The sequence below is a fragment of the Gobius niger genome (genome assembly GCF_951799975.1).
Source record: "Gobius niger genome assembly, chromosome: 16".
Classification (NCBI taxonomy): Eukaryota; Metazoa; Chordata; class Actinopteri; order Gobiiformes; family Gobiidae; genus Gobius; species Gobius niger.
The window spans coordinates 15,719,468-15,740,608 of NC_136867.1; the positions used below are offsets into that span (position 1 = coordinate 15,719,468).

Below are 21,141 nucleotides of genomic sequence, written 5' to 3' on the forward strand. Positions count from 1 at the left end.
TACATTTGTATTTAAATCACAATATTGTACATTATGTTGAAAAAAAATAAAAATAAAGTTGTATACAATTGAACTTAAATCTTTGTAAGACTTATCTGGTAAAATATTTAGCAGGCAGATCTTTTTTAAAAGGAAAAGACGTCTGTGTGCCCATGGCCTGCACACTCACTGCTGCAACTTGACTGGCTCTTCCTGCCATTTCCTCCAAAGGCAACGTGGGATAATAGGCCATGTAAAATGCCAGCGCTCCAATGAAACTGTCTCCAGCACCCTGGGCACAAAAAACAGAAAAAATAAAATCAGACCTAGAATGTGTGTTATGTTTAATGCATCTGTCATGGGTCACTTCTGAAAACTTGAGATCTTCGAAGACAAAAGCTCATAAATGATTGGACAGTAGGGGGCGCTATGACATTAGTAAGAAGCTAGCCACAGTATAGACATAATTGCTACAGTACTTCAAGCCTGCAAATTATAATGGGAGACAGCACAAAATAGTACACTTATTCTATAAAGTTGTTCATAACCATTTGTTTTAATCTTTCAATTGAGTAATGCTTTCAGTGTGGCAGAAATAGAAATCACAATACATTTTTACCTCGATATAAAGTAAATGACATTGAGTTAAAAATAAGTGATGTGAGGAAATGTCCTTATCTTAACACACATAGTTTTAAGTGATACTGGCCATAACTGTCAGTGATCCTGGTTTTGGTTATCTCAGAAACATCACCCCTTTGTGTCTTCATCTATTGATACACGGGGAATGTGCGTCTGAGCCCTGGGGGGTTGGCTCAGACAGGACGCAGGGTGAGGGGAGGAGGGTGTCCACTGATGGGAAAAGGCACACTGGTATGTGGCAGCAACACGCTCATGTTTAACCACAAATGGCCCCCGACGCTGGTTCTCACAGGCCCGTGCCATTACTCATCACTTTGGATCTCAAAAGAGGACTTCAGTGCAGCCTCTCGGCTCAGGGCACTGCCAGCCTCCCCCAATAACCTCAATGTAACCCCTTTGTCAGGTTTTACCCATCAAGACGTTGACAGCAGAGGTGATGATTCAGTAACAAGGGGCAAAATGCAGACCCTAACCTTGTGACCCTATATAGGGCATTTAAGGGGCATGTCTCGAGAAGATTGATTCAGTACAGTTAAAAAATATATGTATTTCATCAAAGGTTCACTTGTGTTCACATTACTTTGGAGGTGCCGATATCACAACTGAAAATCAGAGATCGGGCTCATATAAAACAGAAGAATGTAAAAAAAACAAATAGATCTTTAGGTTTGGGATGTTTGAGTTTGATAGAGACCAGAAAAATATAGCCTCTTCTTATTTGACATTTATGAGGAGGATTTTTCCACCCCACCCCCTCTCGCCGGTGTGGCTCGTTCAAGACGTTGGAAAGAGTGAGATCAGGGCTGAACCATTTTACAGTCTTGCTGGATTTCCATACGGCAGTCCAAGGTGCATTTATGCCTCTTGTCTGAGAATCTGAAAATACAGCTGTAGTGATGCTGTGCAGCGTTTGTGGCCATTGCTCATGTCCATGTTCTCACTGTGGTTAAAATGATGACACCACCACTCCAGCGGGCCTTAGTGGTGAAGCGATGATTAAACCACACACTTGCAGCACAATAATAAAGTGCGGTTTGAAAGCTAAAAATAAAGGGATTCATGATATGGGAAATACAAGTTCAGTATAAAAGCTTTTTTCCTGGTAAATTATTATTCTCATTGTATTTATGTATTTTTAAATTATATTACAATTTCAATGCAAAAAATATCAGTTAGTCCAGAACATTTACTTGTACATTGACTGCCATATTAACTATGACATATAGCTAAATAAAGGCCTTGTAACTTTAAACATGAAAGTAGCTGTACTCGACAATTCAAAAGTGATTTCTTACATGCCATTACACATTTACAGGCTGTGTTCACCAGGCAGATAATTTGTTGTATTGTTTTTTGATTTCCATCTCCTATTGTCTTTGACTTGAGACTGGCATGTGGCGCTCCTGGACTGAGTGAGGCTCAGTGAGGCTGACAGTGCGAGGCCCTTCAGCCGCTGAGCCGCTGCCCTCGACACACTTTGATGAAGGTTAGATCTGGAGACCTGTCAATCAAACGACACAAGCGCTCGCTGCGGATGAGCGCTGATGTTCTACTGCCTGGCTCTGTTGGGCTGCGTCTTGACCCTGTGCTGCTCCTCTGCCGGCTCTCTGCTGGAGCTCAAGCTGATGATCACAATTGGGCTGGCACTTGAGAAGCTCACTTAAATAAACTAAGTAAGGATCCAGAAGTTCTGAGCGCTAGACGGTGAGCAAGTAAGAAGAGGACAACAACAGCTGACTCTTCTCTTTTACAACTTCAATGGGGGCAATAACTGCATGTTTTAAAATGTCAGTAATATAAAGGCCCATTCGTAATTTGACAGAACCAACCAGGTACAATTAAGCAAGGAAAATCAGAGGGACAAAGCAGAAGCCTTGAGGAGAACCAAGACCAACTCCCATGGATGGACAGGCTATAGATTGGCCCAGGGCAGATGTCCCTTCAGAAGCTTCAGAACCGTGAAAAGAGGCAACAGTTGCATCCACATGCTCTGACCAATGAGAGATACTTATAACCAAACAACAAAAAACATGCACAATAGGTTAATCCTCCAGCCATGTACTGTCCACACAGAGCTGACAGTTGATATTACTATGTTATATCTTCCATGCTGCTGAACTGGCCTTACTGCAGTGTCTTTCTCAAACCTGTGACTGTGTTTTATTTCTCACCCAGCAGCCCAGTACACACTCTATTCCCAGTACTGCACAGTGACAGATGGAGCTGCGTGCCATTAGTTCCTGGAGCCTACAGCTTTTGTCAATGAAAGGCGCCGCGGGGAGTGCAAAGGCCGACTGAAGGGCCAGCCGTGACTCACACAGGCTTTCCACATCCGGAAGCTTCCAGTAAGACTCGCTTATCAGCCGGGGACCACAGTTCAGAGGCAACAAAAGCCGGAGAGTACCAGATCAAAAAAACATTTAATTAGACCAATTAGACTCTTGCATCACCATCCTCTTTCAGCGTTTAACACTGATGATGATGCAAGTCACGCGGCTCAGTGAAAGAACATCTGGCCAAAATGCAACACATGAGAGCTATTAAAACTGGTGATGTTGCAGTTTTTGAATTGGCCACAAACCCATACTTTTACTGTTTTATACTAACCTAGTTGTATTAGGGCAGGGAAACCAATCCAATTCATTTTAGATACATTTATGTATTGAATATGAAAAATGGCTAAATTGTATTGATTGTAATGTTGAGGTCTCTCTCAGAAAGTATTTTTCCAAAAGGCTTGGGCATCAGGGACAAAACTAATGATTACTTTGCTGGGATTGATCCAGTTCTCTGAATCAGAGTTTACAAAGCGAGTCTCGGGGACCTTGATATGAGACAAGCGCTAATTGAAATTTTACTGTGGGGGTTGTGACCTGAAAAATGAGGGAATCCCTAAATGCAGGATGAAACTCAAAATCAAAAAGTTAAAATATGCTTTGGATGGATGTCTTCTTTTACCAGGGGCTTCCAGGAAGGAACAAAGCACTTGCGTTCCTCTAAGTGTCCAGTCATGTGAGAACAATTTGACCACCGCTGTAGTGCTGTAATGTCTACCTTTTACCCTCCTCAACTATAGACCTCCCGGAACAGTGGAAATAAGGGCCACCCAAGTCCTGCTGGGGCTAAAACATGTGTCTAACTGTCCACACAGAAACTTCTGATCTTCACTCGGGACGGCTGTATTCAATTTCGAACAAAGGAATAAAAAAAGAAAAAAAAGAACAAAAAAAAACGTCAGGCGAGACACTTGGTAGATGAGTAGTAGATGTATTTCTAATGGATTCACAGGCCTGACTCAGCTTATAACGTCTCTTGCCAAAGTAAAACGTGTTATACAAACAGTTTTAGCAGCAAAGAGTTGTTGACAAAAGGAGGCTACGAGATTTAGCCAACAGTAGTCATCGTCAGCAACAAAAGAAATAGTCCATCTGTGTGCACTGGAACAAAGTGACCAAGTGCTTTTATTTTTTTTTGTACAGAGAGGATAATTGAGATACTTTTAGGTCGTCCCTGGCACACGGCAAAATAGAGGCTTCGCAGTGAGAAACCACAAGTGACTCACTGTGTAGCTACTGCAGAAGTACAGTAGAAAAGTCACTACCGTCACCACTGGGCAACGGAATAAACATATACTGTACATACAGTACGTAGAGAACCTTTCATACAAGACAGCAACATGTTTTTTTCCCTTAAGCACCTTGGATTTACAATAACACAGAACCACAATAATAACAATAAGAAGGTACAAACCAAGGCAATACATATAATAAAATATGTACCTATCAACATACAAGACAGTTGTATGATAAGACATTAGTTAAAGGCTTCAGTAAATCAAAAGTTTTTCATCTGGTTTTAAAAATTACAATTAACTGTAATTATCCAGTTGCTACTAAACTAGATGCACGCCTCTTCCATAACACAACAGTTCCAGCCTGGATTCAGCTTACGTGGAATCAATTATGTGATACAAACACTGGAAAACACCCCAAACGATTTATTTCTTGACTAAACACCTTTGCAAAATGATACCAAGAAAAAGTAAAATCGTGGAGCTAAAACGTGATCCAGATGATTAAGAAATAGGCCTGAGAGACAGAAAAGACTGACAAAACAACTAACACACCACAGCTGATGAGACATAATGGTCTTCACAGGGTTTTACGTGTAATTGTATCACTTAAAAAGAATCTTGGAATGCAAATGAAACGCACATAAGGTAATCATAATTCAATGTTCTCGCAGGGATGAGTGATGATCATGATAACAGGCCGGTTAGCTGCTCTAGTCTGTAAAAACTCAAGGCCTTTACTGGAACAGGGATTATGATGTCCAAAAGAGTTAAACAGCCCAAGATTTATGGGTCCATCAAAGAGGAGCCGGTGGGAGGTGGTGTGTGTGTGTTTACCAGAGCAGTGGGGACATGCAGCCGTCCCGACCGCACAGAGAAAAAAAAAACTTAACTCTGCTTTCTGCTGACTGATGCGCCCATCCATGACTCAACAAGGCACAACAAGAGGCGGGTGCATTTTTCCCCAGGGGCTTTTTGGGAAGTTCGGACAGCTATGGACGTCCTTTTCACGTTGTACATTAAGTCAGATGGTATTCCATGAAAAAGCTTGTTTGCTCTTCGACAGCAAAGTGAAAGAACGTGATTCTACGGCAAAATGCACTCCAGAAAAAAAAATGTAAATGCTTGAACTATTGAGGAACAGAAAACCGGGTCTGTTCGTCAGCTTGGACCACAACAACAATATAAAAAAAATATCTCTGTTTTTTGGTTTTAAAAAAATATATATATATAGCAAATAAATGAGAAAGAAAGCAGTAAATATGAACAGCAAAAAAAACTAAGGAAAAGATCAGTCAGACAAATCCACAACAAAAGTAAACACAAAATAATGCATGACTACCCAGCTATAGAAAGGCTTTCATCAAGAATAAATGAAAGACTTGAGAACCAGTACTGTAGATTCTCACCCCACACAAACTTTTATTGGTCAATAATTTCTGTTTTCACAAGAGAGGGTCTGGAGTGGGTGTTGGAAGAGTTGAAGTCATAGTTTACAATAAGCGGTGATCAGCAGCATTTGGGGAATTGCAACATAGTAAAAGTCCCTATAAGGGGAACTAGTTAGCAACATACTCCATTACACAAACAATTAAAGACCTCGACGCGGCTAAGTGATAATCGCCTCAGCGCAGTGACGTGTTTCACTCGGTTTAAAACACTCAGACCACAGGAACCTCAGAGGCAGGAAATGCAAACATCTAACTGAAGTACATTGTGACGGCAACAGGATCAGAGCCCGCGCTGTGAAATGACTCAAGCATCTCTGGCCTCGATACAATCAGGGAGGCTGGTTGACTCGGCCGCTGTTCCAACCCTTTATAAGTGCTAAGCCATTTTTTGATTATTGCACAAGGCTAATCAATAGTGCACTTGAGAATGGAAACCGGCACATGTGCTGTTTCATAGGAAGTCTTTCTTCTTTTTCTTTTTCCTTTTAACGCCTTTTGTTAGAGTGAGTAAAATTTCTCTCTGAAACTAAAATATGCAGAATTGTTCAATAGGTCAAACATCTTGTTACAAATCAATCATCAAAAGTATTACTAATACAATGACAAATCTGGAAAGAACAATAACTTGATTCAATTGAGAAACGCAAGAAAAAAAATCTTTAAAAAAAAAATGAAATAAATTGTGATTCATGTCAAATAATTAGCATATTGTAGAAAACTAAAATACTTTCAGGGGTTCTGTTTAAAAGCATCCGATTTACATATTTCAAACAAATAAAATAAAATACTGTAAATGAATAAGTTCTCAAATGAGATAAGTTCTGTTGAAATGTTCATTAAACGTGCATAATCAATTTAAATTAGTCTATTTTCACTGACTTTTTACTACATTTGAAATTCACTGCAAAAATAAAACAGGGTTGTTTCCAAACCATTTAGGATCTACTTCTTGTGTATATTGTAGAAAACATTAAAACTTCTGTAAAACTGCAATTTCAGCCCACTGACCAAATGAGTGCAATGTGAGTGGTCTTTACCGTAGTGTCCACTGCTGTCACCGCCTCTGTCGGGATGTGTTTGGAGGTGGACCCTTGCGCCTGGAGCACCACACATCCCTGGGGTCCGAGTGTGACGATCACTGCCCCGCAGCCACGGGCTAGCAGGTTCTGTCCGGCGCGCTCTGCCTCGTCCACGCTGGAGACTGGGCAGCCTGTTAGCAGCTCGGCCTGGATATTAGACAGCAGGGAAATTACTTATGGCAACGCGCAGGAGATATTTTAATTACAGGTTATCTACAGCCAGGGAGCCGATTTCATTTAGGCTCAAATTAAAACTACAGCAAAACCAACAGTGGTGTGGGATAAATAAAGACCAGCCTTTGGAAATTCCCCAAGGCTAAAAACTAGCATCCAACACAGTAAAACAAAGAAGTGCTGCTCATTGCATGGCATTAATCCAACTACTAAAATAGTGAAAAGAATAAGTTGAAATAAACTCCACTTTTTATTTTGAGAAACCACAAAATCTTGTTTGTAAATAACGCATATTGCACAGCAAGTCAGAGCTGTTCTAATCTCTTCTTATTCGTTGCTTTACTTACTGTTAGTAGCTGTGGTGTGACTCAGCTCTTAATTACACAGTGACCATGCTAAAGCAAACTCGTAAAACACATACAGTCTGTGAAGGATTTGCCGGATTCAACGGCGCTCCACGCCACAGACGAGAGAGATTCACAAAGAGGACGCCAGTATGACTAAACTATGACAAAGCCGACAGCCTGCTGGAGCTGGAGCTTAGCAAACGCCAGGGAAACACACAGAAATAAATAAATAAAATCAACCGAAACAGAATGAACAATTCGTAAATCAGAATTCATTACGAAGAGCTGCAAAATAAACCTCAATCGAATCAAAAGCAGCGAGTTGAATTATTTACAAATTGCGAGGGCTGCAATTATTTAGACGGTACAACACAAAATAAACAAGTGTTAACAGCAAAAAATAAACCGGCTCCATGAGATCTTAGAAACCTGCTGACCCTGTAGTTTAGGCCTTTGCAAAGACATGCTATTGAAACATGAACAGTCTGATATATATCCATTGTCCAGCTCTTTTGTGTAAGTTTTAGAATTCCTATAAAATGTGTTAAAAATGAGCTGGGAGTCAAGTATAAAAACGTGCATTGAAAATCAGAAGATCAATATTAAAAGATATTAATAATAAAAAGGTGCAGTAAATATCATCGATCTCAGCCAATTGCAGTGTTTTCCATGTGATCTAGATAAGGTTAAATATCCAGTCCTCATGTGCTCTCCATTTTACCGGCGGCCTTCCCCATTAATTTTCTGCCACAATTACAGATCAAAGATGAGGCTCTTTTACAAATGTTCCCCCATAGAGGTGCACATAAAAAAAATAAAAAAAACTTGATTCTCTCCTCGTTAAAAACAGTGGGATTCCTGCGGAGATTTTGTGGATGATGGAAACATGAATCCGTTTTGGCGCCTAATGTCTTCAGGTGGACATCAAAAGACGGTTCAGAATAAAGCGCCGTGCCCGAGTATGTGGGATCAAAGAGTACCTGCACTTTGTCAACCAAAAGCCCCCACCCCTACCCAATGCCACGCCATTATCCCGGACACGCTACAGTGAGACCCGCCACACACACACACACACACACGAGCGGGATTATCTCCTCTGACACCGCGCTGAATGGGGGGGGGATCTGATGTAGGCGCTCCTTGTGATCTGTCGGAGCGAAACAATGACCTTGGACAGTTCAAAAATAAACTGAGGTGGAGTGGATCGGGAGCTGCTGTAGGGCCCGCAGCCACCTCACTGCGCTCGGATGCCAGCGGAGACGTTTTGTTAGTCATCAGGCTTCACACCGGGGCCCAGAATCAATCTACCTCCCTCTGAGTACGAGGATATGAGCGAGGTGGATTGTGTTCGCAATATCAACGCCGAGCTATTTCGGGGTTTTATTATTGTTAACAAGGTACTTGTACTATCAATCCAAAGAGTCCCAAGGAATTCACCTGAATGCATATGGATCTCAAGATTCTGTGATATGAGATGTACAGCTGAAAGCACTAAAAGCTGGCCCTATACATATTGTTGGATTGCACTTTATTCTATAACACAGCAAAAGCCTGGTGATAAGATGGAAATAGAATGGTATGTAGAAAAAACAATAAAATACTACCCATGTTTCCTGATGATTTACAACCATGAAATAGCCAGTGTGTCATTGTTCTATGTAATAACCAAGGCTATTACACTTTTAGGTACTGCACTATTATTGTGCTGTAAAATGCTAACTTTATTATCTACACAGTCCATTAGAAAGTTCCATTAACCTTTAAAAAAGAATAATCTAATCAATTTTGTGTTCAAGGGATGCTGCAGAAAGACAGTTGTAAACAACAACGGTAGGTTTTCAATGCTGGATGCCTTTCCTGTTGCATCCAGCCACATAAACAAGCACTAAATGAGCTCTACAATTACCAGCACAGTCAATATGCATGTCAATATGTTTGCTCAATGCACCTCTTCACACTGTCTAATGTATAACACAGCTATAGCTGCATGACCCTGACCCCTTCTGAAAAAGTGAAGACATGTTGCTCTTTCGTCGACTCTCCCTTTCATGTCCCACACCTGGATACAGCAGCTCCTCCACTTCAAATAGACCAGGCTCCAAGGCACCTCCAGCTCATCCCCGCGGCGTGCTGACTCAGGCCCTCAGCCCATCTGCCTGTTGTTTTTACTATGTTTCCCATCAACCCCTGCCCATCTGTCTTCACCTCACACTCAGGTGCCATGTCACAGTGTTTTACCGTAAAGAAGGGTGGACTAACATGTCTGTTCAAGGGAGAGACTTTACATGTGCCGCTGCAGGCTACAGTAGGCCTTTATTATATGTTAGACATGGGTCATGACCTTAGAGCTGATGCAGAAACCTCCACTGTCAAACTTTCTCATAAGTTTTCTCACTTTGGAGAGACAGAAATTTTGGAAACATTGCAACACATGAACTTTTCTGACAGAGCTTGGCTCTTGTAGTCTATAAAATGTTACTAGACAATCAGTGATTCATTCACTGTTTTGAATAGTGATTGTTTTTTTCCATTTACATTTTCAACACAGGAAATAATATTTTCACAATTAAAAATAACATTTTACATGATGTTAAATTCATGTAATAATAATATGTATACAGTATATATTTATTTTTTGGTTTTAAAGCTAATCTGATCATATTGCAGAATGAGTGCTATGCTTTCGGTTGCTAGATCCAATGTTTAAAATCAGTTTCCAACAACCCAAAAATAAATAAATCTCTGCTCTGAATGCTTGCTCGTTGCTACCAAAGTCCCTGTCCTCAGTCAAGTGACACTTTTGTCAACGCAGGCCTCCATAAGGTTCTGAGCTTTCAAATAAGGTCTGGCCAGACTGAATTGTGACCTTTGCGGTGTCTTTTTTAAACCAGTGAGAGAGCATTCCACAAACCTGCCTTTAACACTGTTGATCTCCAATTGAGAAGCTTTTAGATTTGGGTAAAGCCGAACTGGAGGCAAAGTGCTTGGTTCAGGCGGGAGTAACTAAGAGGTTAATAGTGATGTTGAATGTATGTAGTGTGGTCACCTTGAGTTCTGTTATATCTATCCTAATCCATACTCTATTCCTACAGTCTGTATCTATAATCTATACTATGTTCATGGCACGATAGCCTCAGTCAACTGGCTAAAGTAGTAGTAGTTTAGGTGTTACTCACCAAAACATAGACCAAACAGCATTTGGCAAAGTGACCTGAGCAAATGTTAAGACCAGTTAAGAAGTGAACTTGAGCGGTTAGGGTAATTTCCTTCAGGAACTGCATCACAAGTACACCTTAACGCTTCTTCAGTATATTTCTTGAGAAGTGACACAATATTACAACATTTCGGCTTCTCTGACTGCCATGTTATGCCTGGCGGAGTTTCCTGTACAGTAATTCTTGGCCTGTGCGATTATTATTGCGGGAACAGACATGGGAGTTATTTGTGTGTGGCTGAGTGTGTATGTGATTCATTACCTCAGACTCGTTACAGCAGAACACATCAGACACTCGGTAGAATTCCGCATCCAGGGACGGGATCGCGGGCGCAGGGTTGAACACTGTCTTCACTGCAAGGAAAAGGAACCATTAGGGATGCAAGATAATAGAAATAAAATAGAAATTGCTTTTTGAACTAGCAATTCGCAAATCGTTATTGGAAGCACTTTACTTTGCATGGTAATAGGATGAAACTAGTACCTTTAAAGTGTTAAATAACATGGTAATTAAAGGCCCTATACCTGATTATTTTTAAAGTACAAACAATGAAAGAGGAAGCCACTAAGTTGCCACTAAAGTGAGTGTAAAACTTAACCTGTTGAGCTCTGCAACTAGCTTTTGTTAACCTCTTAACCCCCACCAGAACCGAGCGCATTTTCTCCAGTTTGGCTTTACCCAAAACCTAAAAGCTTCTTGGAAAAAAAGCGTCACATTAGCCACAAAAACACAAAAGTGTCAAAAAATAGGAAAAAATCCACAAAAGAGCAGCAAAAAAGTGACAAAAAAAATAAAAAATGGCAAAAACATGTCAAAAAAAGCGATTAAAAAGTGAAAAAAATACGATGAAAACGCAACAAGCAGTGACAACAGTGCGGCAACAACCCGAGGAAAAAGATCCGTTAATCAATTTTGAGGATCTTAGCTTTCAAATGTGGCACTGGCCTAGGCTGTAAGAAGCAATTAAATATGAGTAAAGTCGAACCAGAGAAAATGTGCTCGGTAAAGGCGGGAGTAAAGAGGTGAACATTTACTTTTACAATGTTCTTGTACATTTTTATAATAAACTACAATTCTTATCACGATGCTTGACACGATAATCGATCACCCCAACAGATCACTGTAAGTGGGACCAGAGTCAAACCTAGTCATCTTGGGTCACTGTGGGAATAAACAGCAATTTACAACCGCACACAGAAGATGTCAGTTGTTAAATGCTTTTGACAATGCTCCTCCGAGACACGGTGCACAATTGTGTTATAATTACTCCCACCGGATGAGAGCTTACTGTCAAGGTCTGGCATTACCTTAATTAAACTTCCAATAGGAACAAGCCAATGGGCCTCCTCCAGGGACTGCTCTGTAGGGCAAGTGCAAAAGCTTCTATGTAAAGCCACCTTTTAACGATTAAATTACCAATAGCCGGGTCCCAGAATACTTCTTTACATCATGTACGGTCTTGCTAGCCAGTTAAATCCCTGCAGTTCGATGGGAGGAAAAAAAAAATCATCTACCCAATGTATGTAACCTCTACATTTTGCAGCGCGCCAGTGAGTGGGTGAGATGACCCTCCTATGCGTTAAGGAGCACAAGCGAGCGAATGCACATGAGAGAGAGAGAGGAAGAGCAGCCCTATTTGTCAGGAGTAATCCGCTGGTACGTGTAGCACATCAACTGTCTTATGTATATTCATGAGAGCGCAGCGTTAATGCATCTAATACCAGGTTTTCTGTGTATGTGTGAGGATAAGCCCTATTAATTCTCATATCTCTGTGTACCAAATAAAGCCTTGTGCCAGAGAGTGTGCGTCTGCGAGGGAAATGTATGTTCGCTGTTGGTGACATCAAAGTCTGTTGTGCAAAAAAAAAAAATGTGTGCGTTTGCGCGTGTGTTTGCGTGGGCCCGTCGGAGTACAGCTGCGTGGGTTAGCGCAGGGCTTTGGCCACCTGGCGCTTTGAGGTGGATGCCGGGCAGTCTGTGAGTGAAAACGTGGAAAGAGTGCTCTCTCTCTCTCTTTCGTACTGTACTGAATGTATGTAAACCCAAATGAGCCCGGGCTATGACACATGCTCTGTGGCACGAAGGCTCTCCTCCTGCCCTGATCTTCCTCGACACTTACGCCCAACAAGCTGCACCTTCATTTCCATAGCTCTGCTTTCCAAAAGCAGGGCCGTAGATCACTGACCCTCAAAGTTTTATGATGAAACATGACATTTCTCTTGAACTACAGTGGAGCGAGTTCGAAAGGATATGATCCCAAACTTTTTGAACTCTTAAACTGTACATTTCGTACCATGAAAGTAGAACTGCAATTACTTCAAATATTACAAAAGGTGCTCACAATTTAGCCATAAAAGCAAAACATTTACCACACGCTTCTTCTAATTATTCTAATCTCTTTCAGAATGCATTTTATAATCCATAGCCATAAGATAAAGGTGATGTGTACAGAAAATGTTTGGCAGCTACTGCATGGTTTAGGGTCACTCTGTGCCTTGTTGTGTTCACCGGGTGTCATTAATACACAAACATGTTTAACAAAGGCACACGCACAGAGCTGCCGGGACAGATGTGGCAACACCGGGCACTGACTCACGTCTAGTAAAGGCGTGTGTCATGATTGTGGGCTTTTCAACTCCAAAGTTCAGCGTCTGGTGGCACATGTGTACAAAGGCCAACCAAGCGTTTTACAAAACAGTGCTCATAAAGTTCAGCAATACAGCTTTTATTCTGATGGTCGAAAGGTGAACAGAAATCGGGGCCAGACAGATACAAGCTGCCACACAGATTTACACTGACACACATACAAAAGAAATGAGTCACCCGTGAGTTTGTGAAAAGGCTCATGAGGCTCTAATTGCATCTGGTGAGAAATAAAAAAGCAGCTTCTTACACAGACAAGGAAGTGGGGGAGGAAGGGGGGAGAGGACGGAAGCAGAGAGAAAGAGTGAAACTCCTGCTATATCCGCGTTTAGATGTGATTTATACAGTACCTGCAAACTGACAACATGGAATAGACAAAAATCATTTTGTACTTGGCATATGTACAGTACTATTTAATTCAATATATAACATAATCAAATAAAGAATATGCTTCCTTTATAAGTGTATCTGTGCACTGGCATCTCCAATGTGTGGTTCGATGGTGACATTTGCGTAATTTTAGCGGCGCTTCTCCCCCGCGTCATTAAATCCTTGCCGCCAAACCCATTAACACCTATTCTCTCCAGAGAACTCAATTTACGCAATGATCTGGTGCGGCAACATCGAGGTGGCATCTTTTGCCAAGTGTCTTCTCTCGCCTGCTGAGCCTAATCCTGCTGCACTTCTCTGAGTGAGGAGGGGGCCAGGCACCGGAGAGAGAGCGGCGCTCCACAAGGCCATCTGGGTATCCCATCTGCAACATGGTTCTGCTGCAACTCTACAGTTCTGGCAGCCTGTGGAGAGCGATTACAGCGGCCGCCTCTATGACAGGCCGAGAGCCTCCTCAGACGTCTTGGATGACGCGCATGGCTTCTAATAATAGGATGCTGTTAGAGATGATTAACTCTGTAACCTGGTTATGACTAAAGGTAACAAAGGAACAGGGGACACTGTATAGGTCTACTACCAATTACTGACTATCTGTACATGCTTTGCGTCATCAGGGAAAATGAGAGAAGATCCTGTGGCCTTTTGGTTACATGTACTGTAAAAGTTTAGGATTTATTGAATTATGTTTTAGATATTTTTAGAACTTTGTTAACTGAGATGAAAGTGGGACGTATTTCATAATAACCCAGACCCATGCACTTTACTTGTAAATTCACAAAATGTAGGCGTCTCAAATTCTATAAGGCCAAATCAAGAAGACAAAATAGCAGTCATCTCCTCAGTGATAAGGATGACACTATGTCAGGAGCCTCATGACTCACCTCCAGCCTCCCGGGCCATACACAGAGCTTTCAGGGAGGTTTGTGGACTGATCTCCAGTTGACAGACCAGGACTTTAGCCTGGCTCAGGGAGAGCTGCATGTCCTGCAAATCCTCAGTGTTGAGCAGCATGTTGGCCCCAGCAACTATTACAATGGCGTTCTCACCTGATCATAAAAAGACCACAAAAACACCAGGTCAGAATGATCAAAGTTTTGGTCTTTTATATATACTGTAAACATGAAGAACATCAAGTTCATGGCATGTAGTATAGACCTGTAGGGCAGGCTTAACGGAACAATACTTGGATAAGCTCTTAGCTGTACGGGAATTTTCATTTGTAGAAAAAGGTTTTCAAGGCGTCATCTAATGATAAATGCATTTATTGTATCAAGAGCAGATTCTGCTTTCTCTGCATGAAATAATAAAATAAAGAGAACTGCATGCACTGATGCAAACTTCAATGCTTTAAGAGTCCCAGCAGGGACATGACATCGAGAGTAAAAGCATGTACCTGCATCATTAACAATGATGGAGGCTGCCCCAGTCGCTGCATCCGAGGTCTGTCGGACGAAATCTGAAGAAAATAAACAAGGCAGTCAGCTCAAAAAGGATCAATCTACTTGATACAACTTCCAAAATATAATTTGTAATAATGTTGCCCCAAACAGTCAAACTTTTAGCAAATCAATCAATGAGAGAACTTAAAGCAATATTAAACTGCAGGTAATATGCCGCATATCGCTGGATGAATAGTTGGTTTACAACAACTAATATCAATAAATTAATCACAAAATAATTTAAGAAAGAATAAAAGTCTAAATAAAAATGTTTCTTTGTGTTTTTACTTGTGAGACAATAGGCTCCACACGGTAAGTTTACTGCAGCCTGCATCACAAAAATACAGCTCTGTTTTACCTGTGTGCACACCGCTGTCCTTGAAATTCTGGATATAATTGTCTCCAAAGAAGTCTTTTCCAACCTACAGAACATAGAAGGCAAAACGATTACAACAAAGAAAGTGTCAAGCAAGGTCAGACTTGGTTAGCGGCAACTTTTGAAAAGTGGTCTACTCAAACCTCTGTTGGGTTGTTTTTTCGTGTGCCCTGCCAGCATACTGGCATCGTGCCGTCAACAAAAAAAGTGTAGAAATGAACAGACATAGCCAAGAAAATGCACATACGTGAAAACACACGACCAGCTGCGCCAAGCCTTGAAGAAAGATAACCCCGCCTTCACGCCTCTTCATGCCCACCTCGCTTTTGTTTCCCTTTCTCGCCGGCTCCGCACTGGGATGTCCACATCTGTAGCTACTTTGGGTTGTTCAAGGGGTCCCCACCTTGCCCCAAGGCGCTGAAAACGAACCCACGCTTTCCAAAAAATGTGCCAAAACGCGGGCACTTGTATTTGGCTATGATAAGTGATAAGGGCTGGTATTGGCTGCTTGGCCCCATTCTCTTTGAAGGGCGGCCTTGCGTCTTGGATGTTTTTGTCAAACCCGGGTGTCTATTTTTGGGTTTCCCCATGCCCGGAGAGCTCCTCCTGCACTGGGCTGTTATCGATCGGGCCTCTTTGTTCTGACAGAGGTGGGGCTTCGTTGCTTTAGCGTTCAGGTTGAAAGGCCACTCTCAGCCTACTGATTGGAGACTTGGGGTTGTATGGTATGGGAATAGGCCTGTTTGAAGGAGCACTAGTGTGGGTGGGTGTATGCATGCTGTATGGTATTGATCAAGAGAAAACGAAGTGCAGTGAGTTGAAGTTGTGAAGTGAACGAAGCTACAAGGTATTCTGAATTGCTAACTAGAAGCTCATTGCTCATCAACTAACAGCTGCGACTTTTCTGTATGAGTTCGTAACACACACACGTGCACTGGATACAGCGCAATAAACCGCTGCAACATGCTGACTGCCAGACGGTTGTTATTCACCTTGCAGACCATAGCGATCTCGGCGCCCAGTCTTGCTGCCTGTATGCATTGGTTGGCTCCTTTACCGCCAAACCCGATGAAGAACTTGTGCCCGTGGATAGTTTCACCTGCCTTAGGTAATCGCGGTGCCTGGCTAAGACAGAAAGAAAAAGATATGTTTTAGTGAAGCAGCTTTGAATTAAAAAAACTGATTCAATAAAGATTCATTAACCTTTAGATCCACAAAAATATGCAAAATATGTTAAACTTTCATTAGAATAAGACACACATTTTTGTTAACCCCATCAAAAAACATTTACCAGTAAGTGTCTGAAGTTTTGTGGCAGTGTTTTTTCTGCAGGATAACACATACTATTATAACCAAAATAGGAGACTTTTGTAATTTAGTATTAAGAGAACTTTTAGTAAAGAAGTTCTTTGCTTGTTGGTTTTGTTCTCCATGTTTATCCCCTCTGCCGCTCTTTGTATTTGTCAAGTAAATGGCACGTATCATGACAACACAAACCAAAGGAAGGCTATCCAAATTTGCTCATGATGCAAGCCCTGAAAGCCACAGATGTTTCAACCTGGCACTGGGCGCAGAATCACCTGACTCACAGGGACTGGGAAAGGCCCCGCCCCTGCCCTGGAGTGTGCAGTGCTACAGGTGGGTGCCCTTAGTAATAATAATCTGTCCTTCTAGCAATGAGTAAGACACTTGTTAGTCTGACTTTCACTGAACACCACAAATCAGTAGTCAGAGCAAGATATATGAGTGGTAAATGATGAAATAACATTACTCAGAGTTCAGACGGTTTATCTGTAATCGTTGACTATTTCAAATGTTTAAATCAAAAATTCATTTCCCCCATAGGCTAATGATTTTGTATCTGCGTCCAATCCAATGACTTCCTGGAACTTCCAATAGACTAAAGGTGTTGCTGTAAATCCTGCTGTCTTTGCTGCAGCATGTGAACTTGGTGTAATGCCCAAAGCTATAAGCAGGATGTAAGGTCACTGAGCCTGAACAGTGCAGACATGGAAGCCGAACAAAGGTCGAACACATGTAAATAAACGCGTGCATACCTCCTCCACGCAACTATTCTTGGTATAGACACCCTAGTTAGTGTTTTCCTTTCTGTCAGCGCGGTGAGAAATTCTAATGAACTGCGGAGCACGGACTTCCAGTCTTTAAAGCTGGTTCAATCTAATGTTGGTCTGTGCATTTTAAGTCTATTGCGATATTGCGTTTGCTACATAAAGAAAGCAACATGTGTTATAGCACTTTTACATGTATTGCAGCTTTTTGCAGGTGTAGGATATTTATATCAGTACAGTTAAGTTATCTCTAAAGTTAGAAGTGAAAATTAATCAACTTCAGAGGGCTTGTCTTGTATTTGTAATACAGCATAATATTTAGGATAGTCGTTATTTATCTACTCTATTTGTTTCCAAAAAATCTGCAAACTTGTTATAGGTACAAGGTGCAACATTTTCTTACAAGACTGCAAGGCTAAAGCAGGTGTGTAGTGACGCCACATGTTTGCTTAAAAGGCTTTTCTTCAGCCACTGTTCAAATCAGCTGTGAGTAAGAGATGAGGGTAAGTGGGAAAAACAAAGTTTAAACGATAGTAGGTCATACCAGTTCCCACCAGCACACGCAATGAACAATGATAAAACAATGTATCGTGTATTGTCTGTAAGATATGAGCATAGTAATAGAAGTAGAAATGAACTGCACATTCAGACAGTTTTTGTGGGAGATTTTTGTAGTTTTGCCTTCAGAATAAAAAAAATGTCCGGGGGAAAAAAAGGAGAAATGCAACTCTTTCTAACAATGAACAGGGCTTTTTGTTGTTGTTGTAATTCTTCGCATTTAACATTAAAAAATAAAAATAAAAGTGTTTTGATTATATAGCTGTCACTATTCAGTCTGCTGTGGCAGTAGGGGGCACTGTATGGCTTTGACAATGGGTTCAGGAAGCTACTCTGCGCTCCATGATCTTAAATTTAGAAATTAGCTTTTACTATCAAACAGCATGTTACAAAGAGCAGTACAGTGTGTTCCACGGCCTCAAGCACTGGCATTTATTGACGCACAACATAATAATCAAAACCTGTACTAGGCAATTGCAGAAGAAAACAGCATTTTCAAAACCAAGAATCTCTACTGTCAGTCACCAAAAACGTCTGCTCAAGACAACTGGATTTTTAACTTCAAAGTGAACCATATCCTTTTGAAGGGCTGTATTCCAAGAACTTCTCTCCTCTCTCTGCATTCTGACCTCCAACCAAAAAACCCCAACACTGTCCCACCCCCAAATACCATTTCCCGTTAGCCTATTAGGATCTTAATAGAGAACTCCTGCCCTTCAAAGCAACCACTTACTGCTTGAATTTCTAACGAGTTAAACAAATACTTGCCCAAAAAAATATTATATGTATATATATATATATGGCAAAGGCATGTTTATTACAAGAGAAATAGTGCAGTATCTGGAATGATAACACAAGTCAAATAGAACTGCACCTCATGTCACAAACAGAGGTTGTTTTTACATTTGTTGGCTTTCAGGTGACAGCTTGACAGAAAAAAAAAGAAAAAATACAGAGCATGCCCAAACATAACACCAGATATTTCAAAGGGGCTAAAGCCGTGGTGAACTATACTACAATTGTACTCTATCTTATTGTTGTCTCATGTCTTCACAGGTTATGATAAATACAAGTGACAAATTGTTTTCAACTAAGCCTTTTGTGCTACAGTTGATGACTAATGATTTGTGGGAAAGGATCCTAGTTGGCTCAACAATTGTTGCCACATGCAGGGATGATGCAATGCTGACATTTTACTCAACAGTAATTTAAGCTATGGATACTTTTAATCTGAGTAGTTTTAATTGTTACGAGTGAATACAATTGTATTTTCATACAGAAGTCAAAACTCGGTATTATACTCTAAGAATAGCCACTTCCTTTATTTTTGCACAGACAGAGCCGTACTGGAAAACACCCTTCAAGACACCGTGCCAGATTTTCCAAAAGTTTAAAAATAAAACATTCGAAGGAAAAAACATTGGGATGGGTGTATACATTTTTTTGGAATCAACGTGCATGTATTAAAGTACAGATGAACTAATTAGATTACCATATACTTTTTATCACTATCACTTTATCAAATGCTCGATATTATAATGGATAATCTAAATGGTAGTTGGGATGAAGGTTTGCATAATACTTACCTCACTAAATCAGTCATACAGGAGCCAACAACAATCATGTCCAAAGCCTTGCCTGACATTATCTGTATCTGAAACACACACAGACATTAGGTCAGTCGACTTGCCGCTGTGAATGCAAAGAGATAAATAAAAAAAGAAACTTGAATACAAATGGAAAAGCTTTAATCTAAGCACAGAAATCCAAAATCAAATGCTGGATGAAATCTACTTCGGAGACAGCTCCTCCTTGGGGCCAGCTCAGTCGAAATATGTAAACTAGATTATTTTTACTCCACAAACAATAGAATATTTTAGGGCATCTATCATTGCCTGAATTGGATACGTTCCAGATTTATTGGGGGTTGAAATGGGGTTTGTTTCAATGCTACAGTGTTGGCCCAGCAGAGGCTGTAATTAATTCAATCCTCTGCTTGTATCAGAGCTAATGCAAGAGAGTTAATCTCTTCAAATCTCTTCCTAGTCGGGAGAAGACTTGGAAAGCCTGGCCGCTGGCTGTAGGATGGCTCAATTCTCTCTCCCACAACTCTGTACATTGTCTTCACTTTACAGGCAGAAACCTAGAATCCTCTTCAGACACAACGAATAATAATGAAGGAACTGCAGCTCAATGGGGAGCTAGCCTATTTCAGAAAGTACAATTAGTAGTGATATTGCATAATAACACTATAACACTTGATTCATTCATTGTACATTAATATCCATAAAACAGTATTAAAGCAGTGCGATATATCACAAAAGAGTACACTTTAATCGTTATGCACTGATTCAATGTCCTATGCGTGGGGTAACAGTATGTAATAGTGGAATAGGCAAATGCAAATAATTATACACGTGTTTAATGTTTTAATGGCATGATTTTATAAGTCTGGGGACAACTGAATAATATGGACGTATGTCGTATTTACCTTGGATGTGAATGTTCTCCTTGGACGAACCCAACTCAGCGCAAAAACATAATCATAAACAGTGTTCAAAGAGCACGCTCACGCATGTCTCAACTCTACAATGACAGTGCTTTGCCGGATTCCTTTTTGCTTACAAATTGTCGCCTGAGTTATCCACATTCTCCTATGCATCTTAATTGAGTATTGAGGTTAAGAATATATTTTAAAATCCATTCCCATCCCATGAAGTAATATTACTGAAGACAACAATCTTTTACATCTTTACAGGCATATTGACAGACTACTACCGGGTGGTCCTTTGAAGGACCCAAATACCACTGTACCCGGAAATGTCGAGAACAAGAAGTAAACATTGGAATAAAAAATCATATTTTCCTAATACAGGTAATACTCTGCACATTTTATTCATATTTATACATTTTCCAAGTTTATTTTCAGCGCAGACACTTAATGTGGAAATGCTTGCGCTTTTTGCAAAAGTCACAGGACCTAACCATGGCATGAGAATGAGAAAGCATACTTACCGCTAATTCCACTTTTGAAGCTATTGCTGTAAAGATATTTTCTTTTGTGTTCTATGTAAATCTGATAGAAATGCACCATTCAATTGGTTGGTTTACCAGCGTGTTTGTTTCACTGTCAGCCGATTCATTAGATAAAATTAAGAACGTGTTCACAGATCACTTTCATTTTACAACATGAATGATATATGTTCAC

General features: G+C 40.8%; 2 protein-coding genes across 3 annotated transcripts in view; one reads left to right on the forward strand and one right to left on the reverse strand.

The window, feature by feature from the left end:
- Positions 1 to 46: 46 nt before the first annotated feature.
- Positions 47 to 21,066, reverse strand: rbks (ribokinase). Of its 2 annotated transcripts, none has more exons than XM_079573058.1 (9): positions 20,949 to 21,066; positions 19,520 to 19,587; positions 16,299 to 16,431; positions 15,289 to 15,352; positions 14,885 to 14,947; positions 14,373 to 14,537; positions 10,720 to 10,811; positions 6,681 to 6,869; positions 47 to 271 (listed from the first exon to the last, which is right to left on the reverse strand). In XM_079573058.1, exons 2-9 carry the CDS (start codon positions 19,576 to 19,578, stop codon positions 92 to 94), a joined length of 945 nt encoding a protein of 314 aa, XP_079429184.1. In that variant the 5' UTR covers positions 19,579 to 19,587; positions 20,949 to 21,066; the 3' UTR covers positions 47 to 91. The 2 variants fall into 2 exon arrangements, with proteins under 2 accessions (XP_079429184.1, XP_079429183.1); XM_079573057.1 differs by lacking the exon at positions 20,949 to 21,066 and adding an exon at positions 20,425 to 20,673.
- The window catches only part of babam2 (BRISC and BRCA1 A complex member 2), a 53,669-nt gene continuing 53,248 nt past the window's right edge, over positions 20,721 to 21,141 (forward strand). The window contains exon 1 of the mRNA XM_079573048.1: positions 20,721 to 20,808. The gene's annotated coding sequence lies outside the window, so the exon portion shown is untranslated. The remainder of the gene's footprint in view (positions 20,809 to 21,141) is intronic.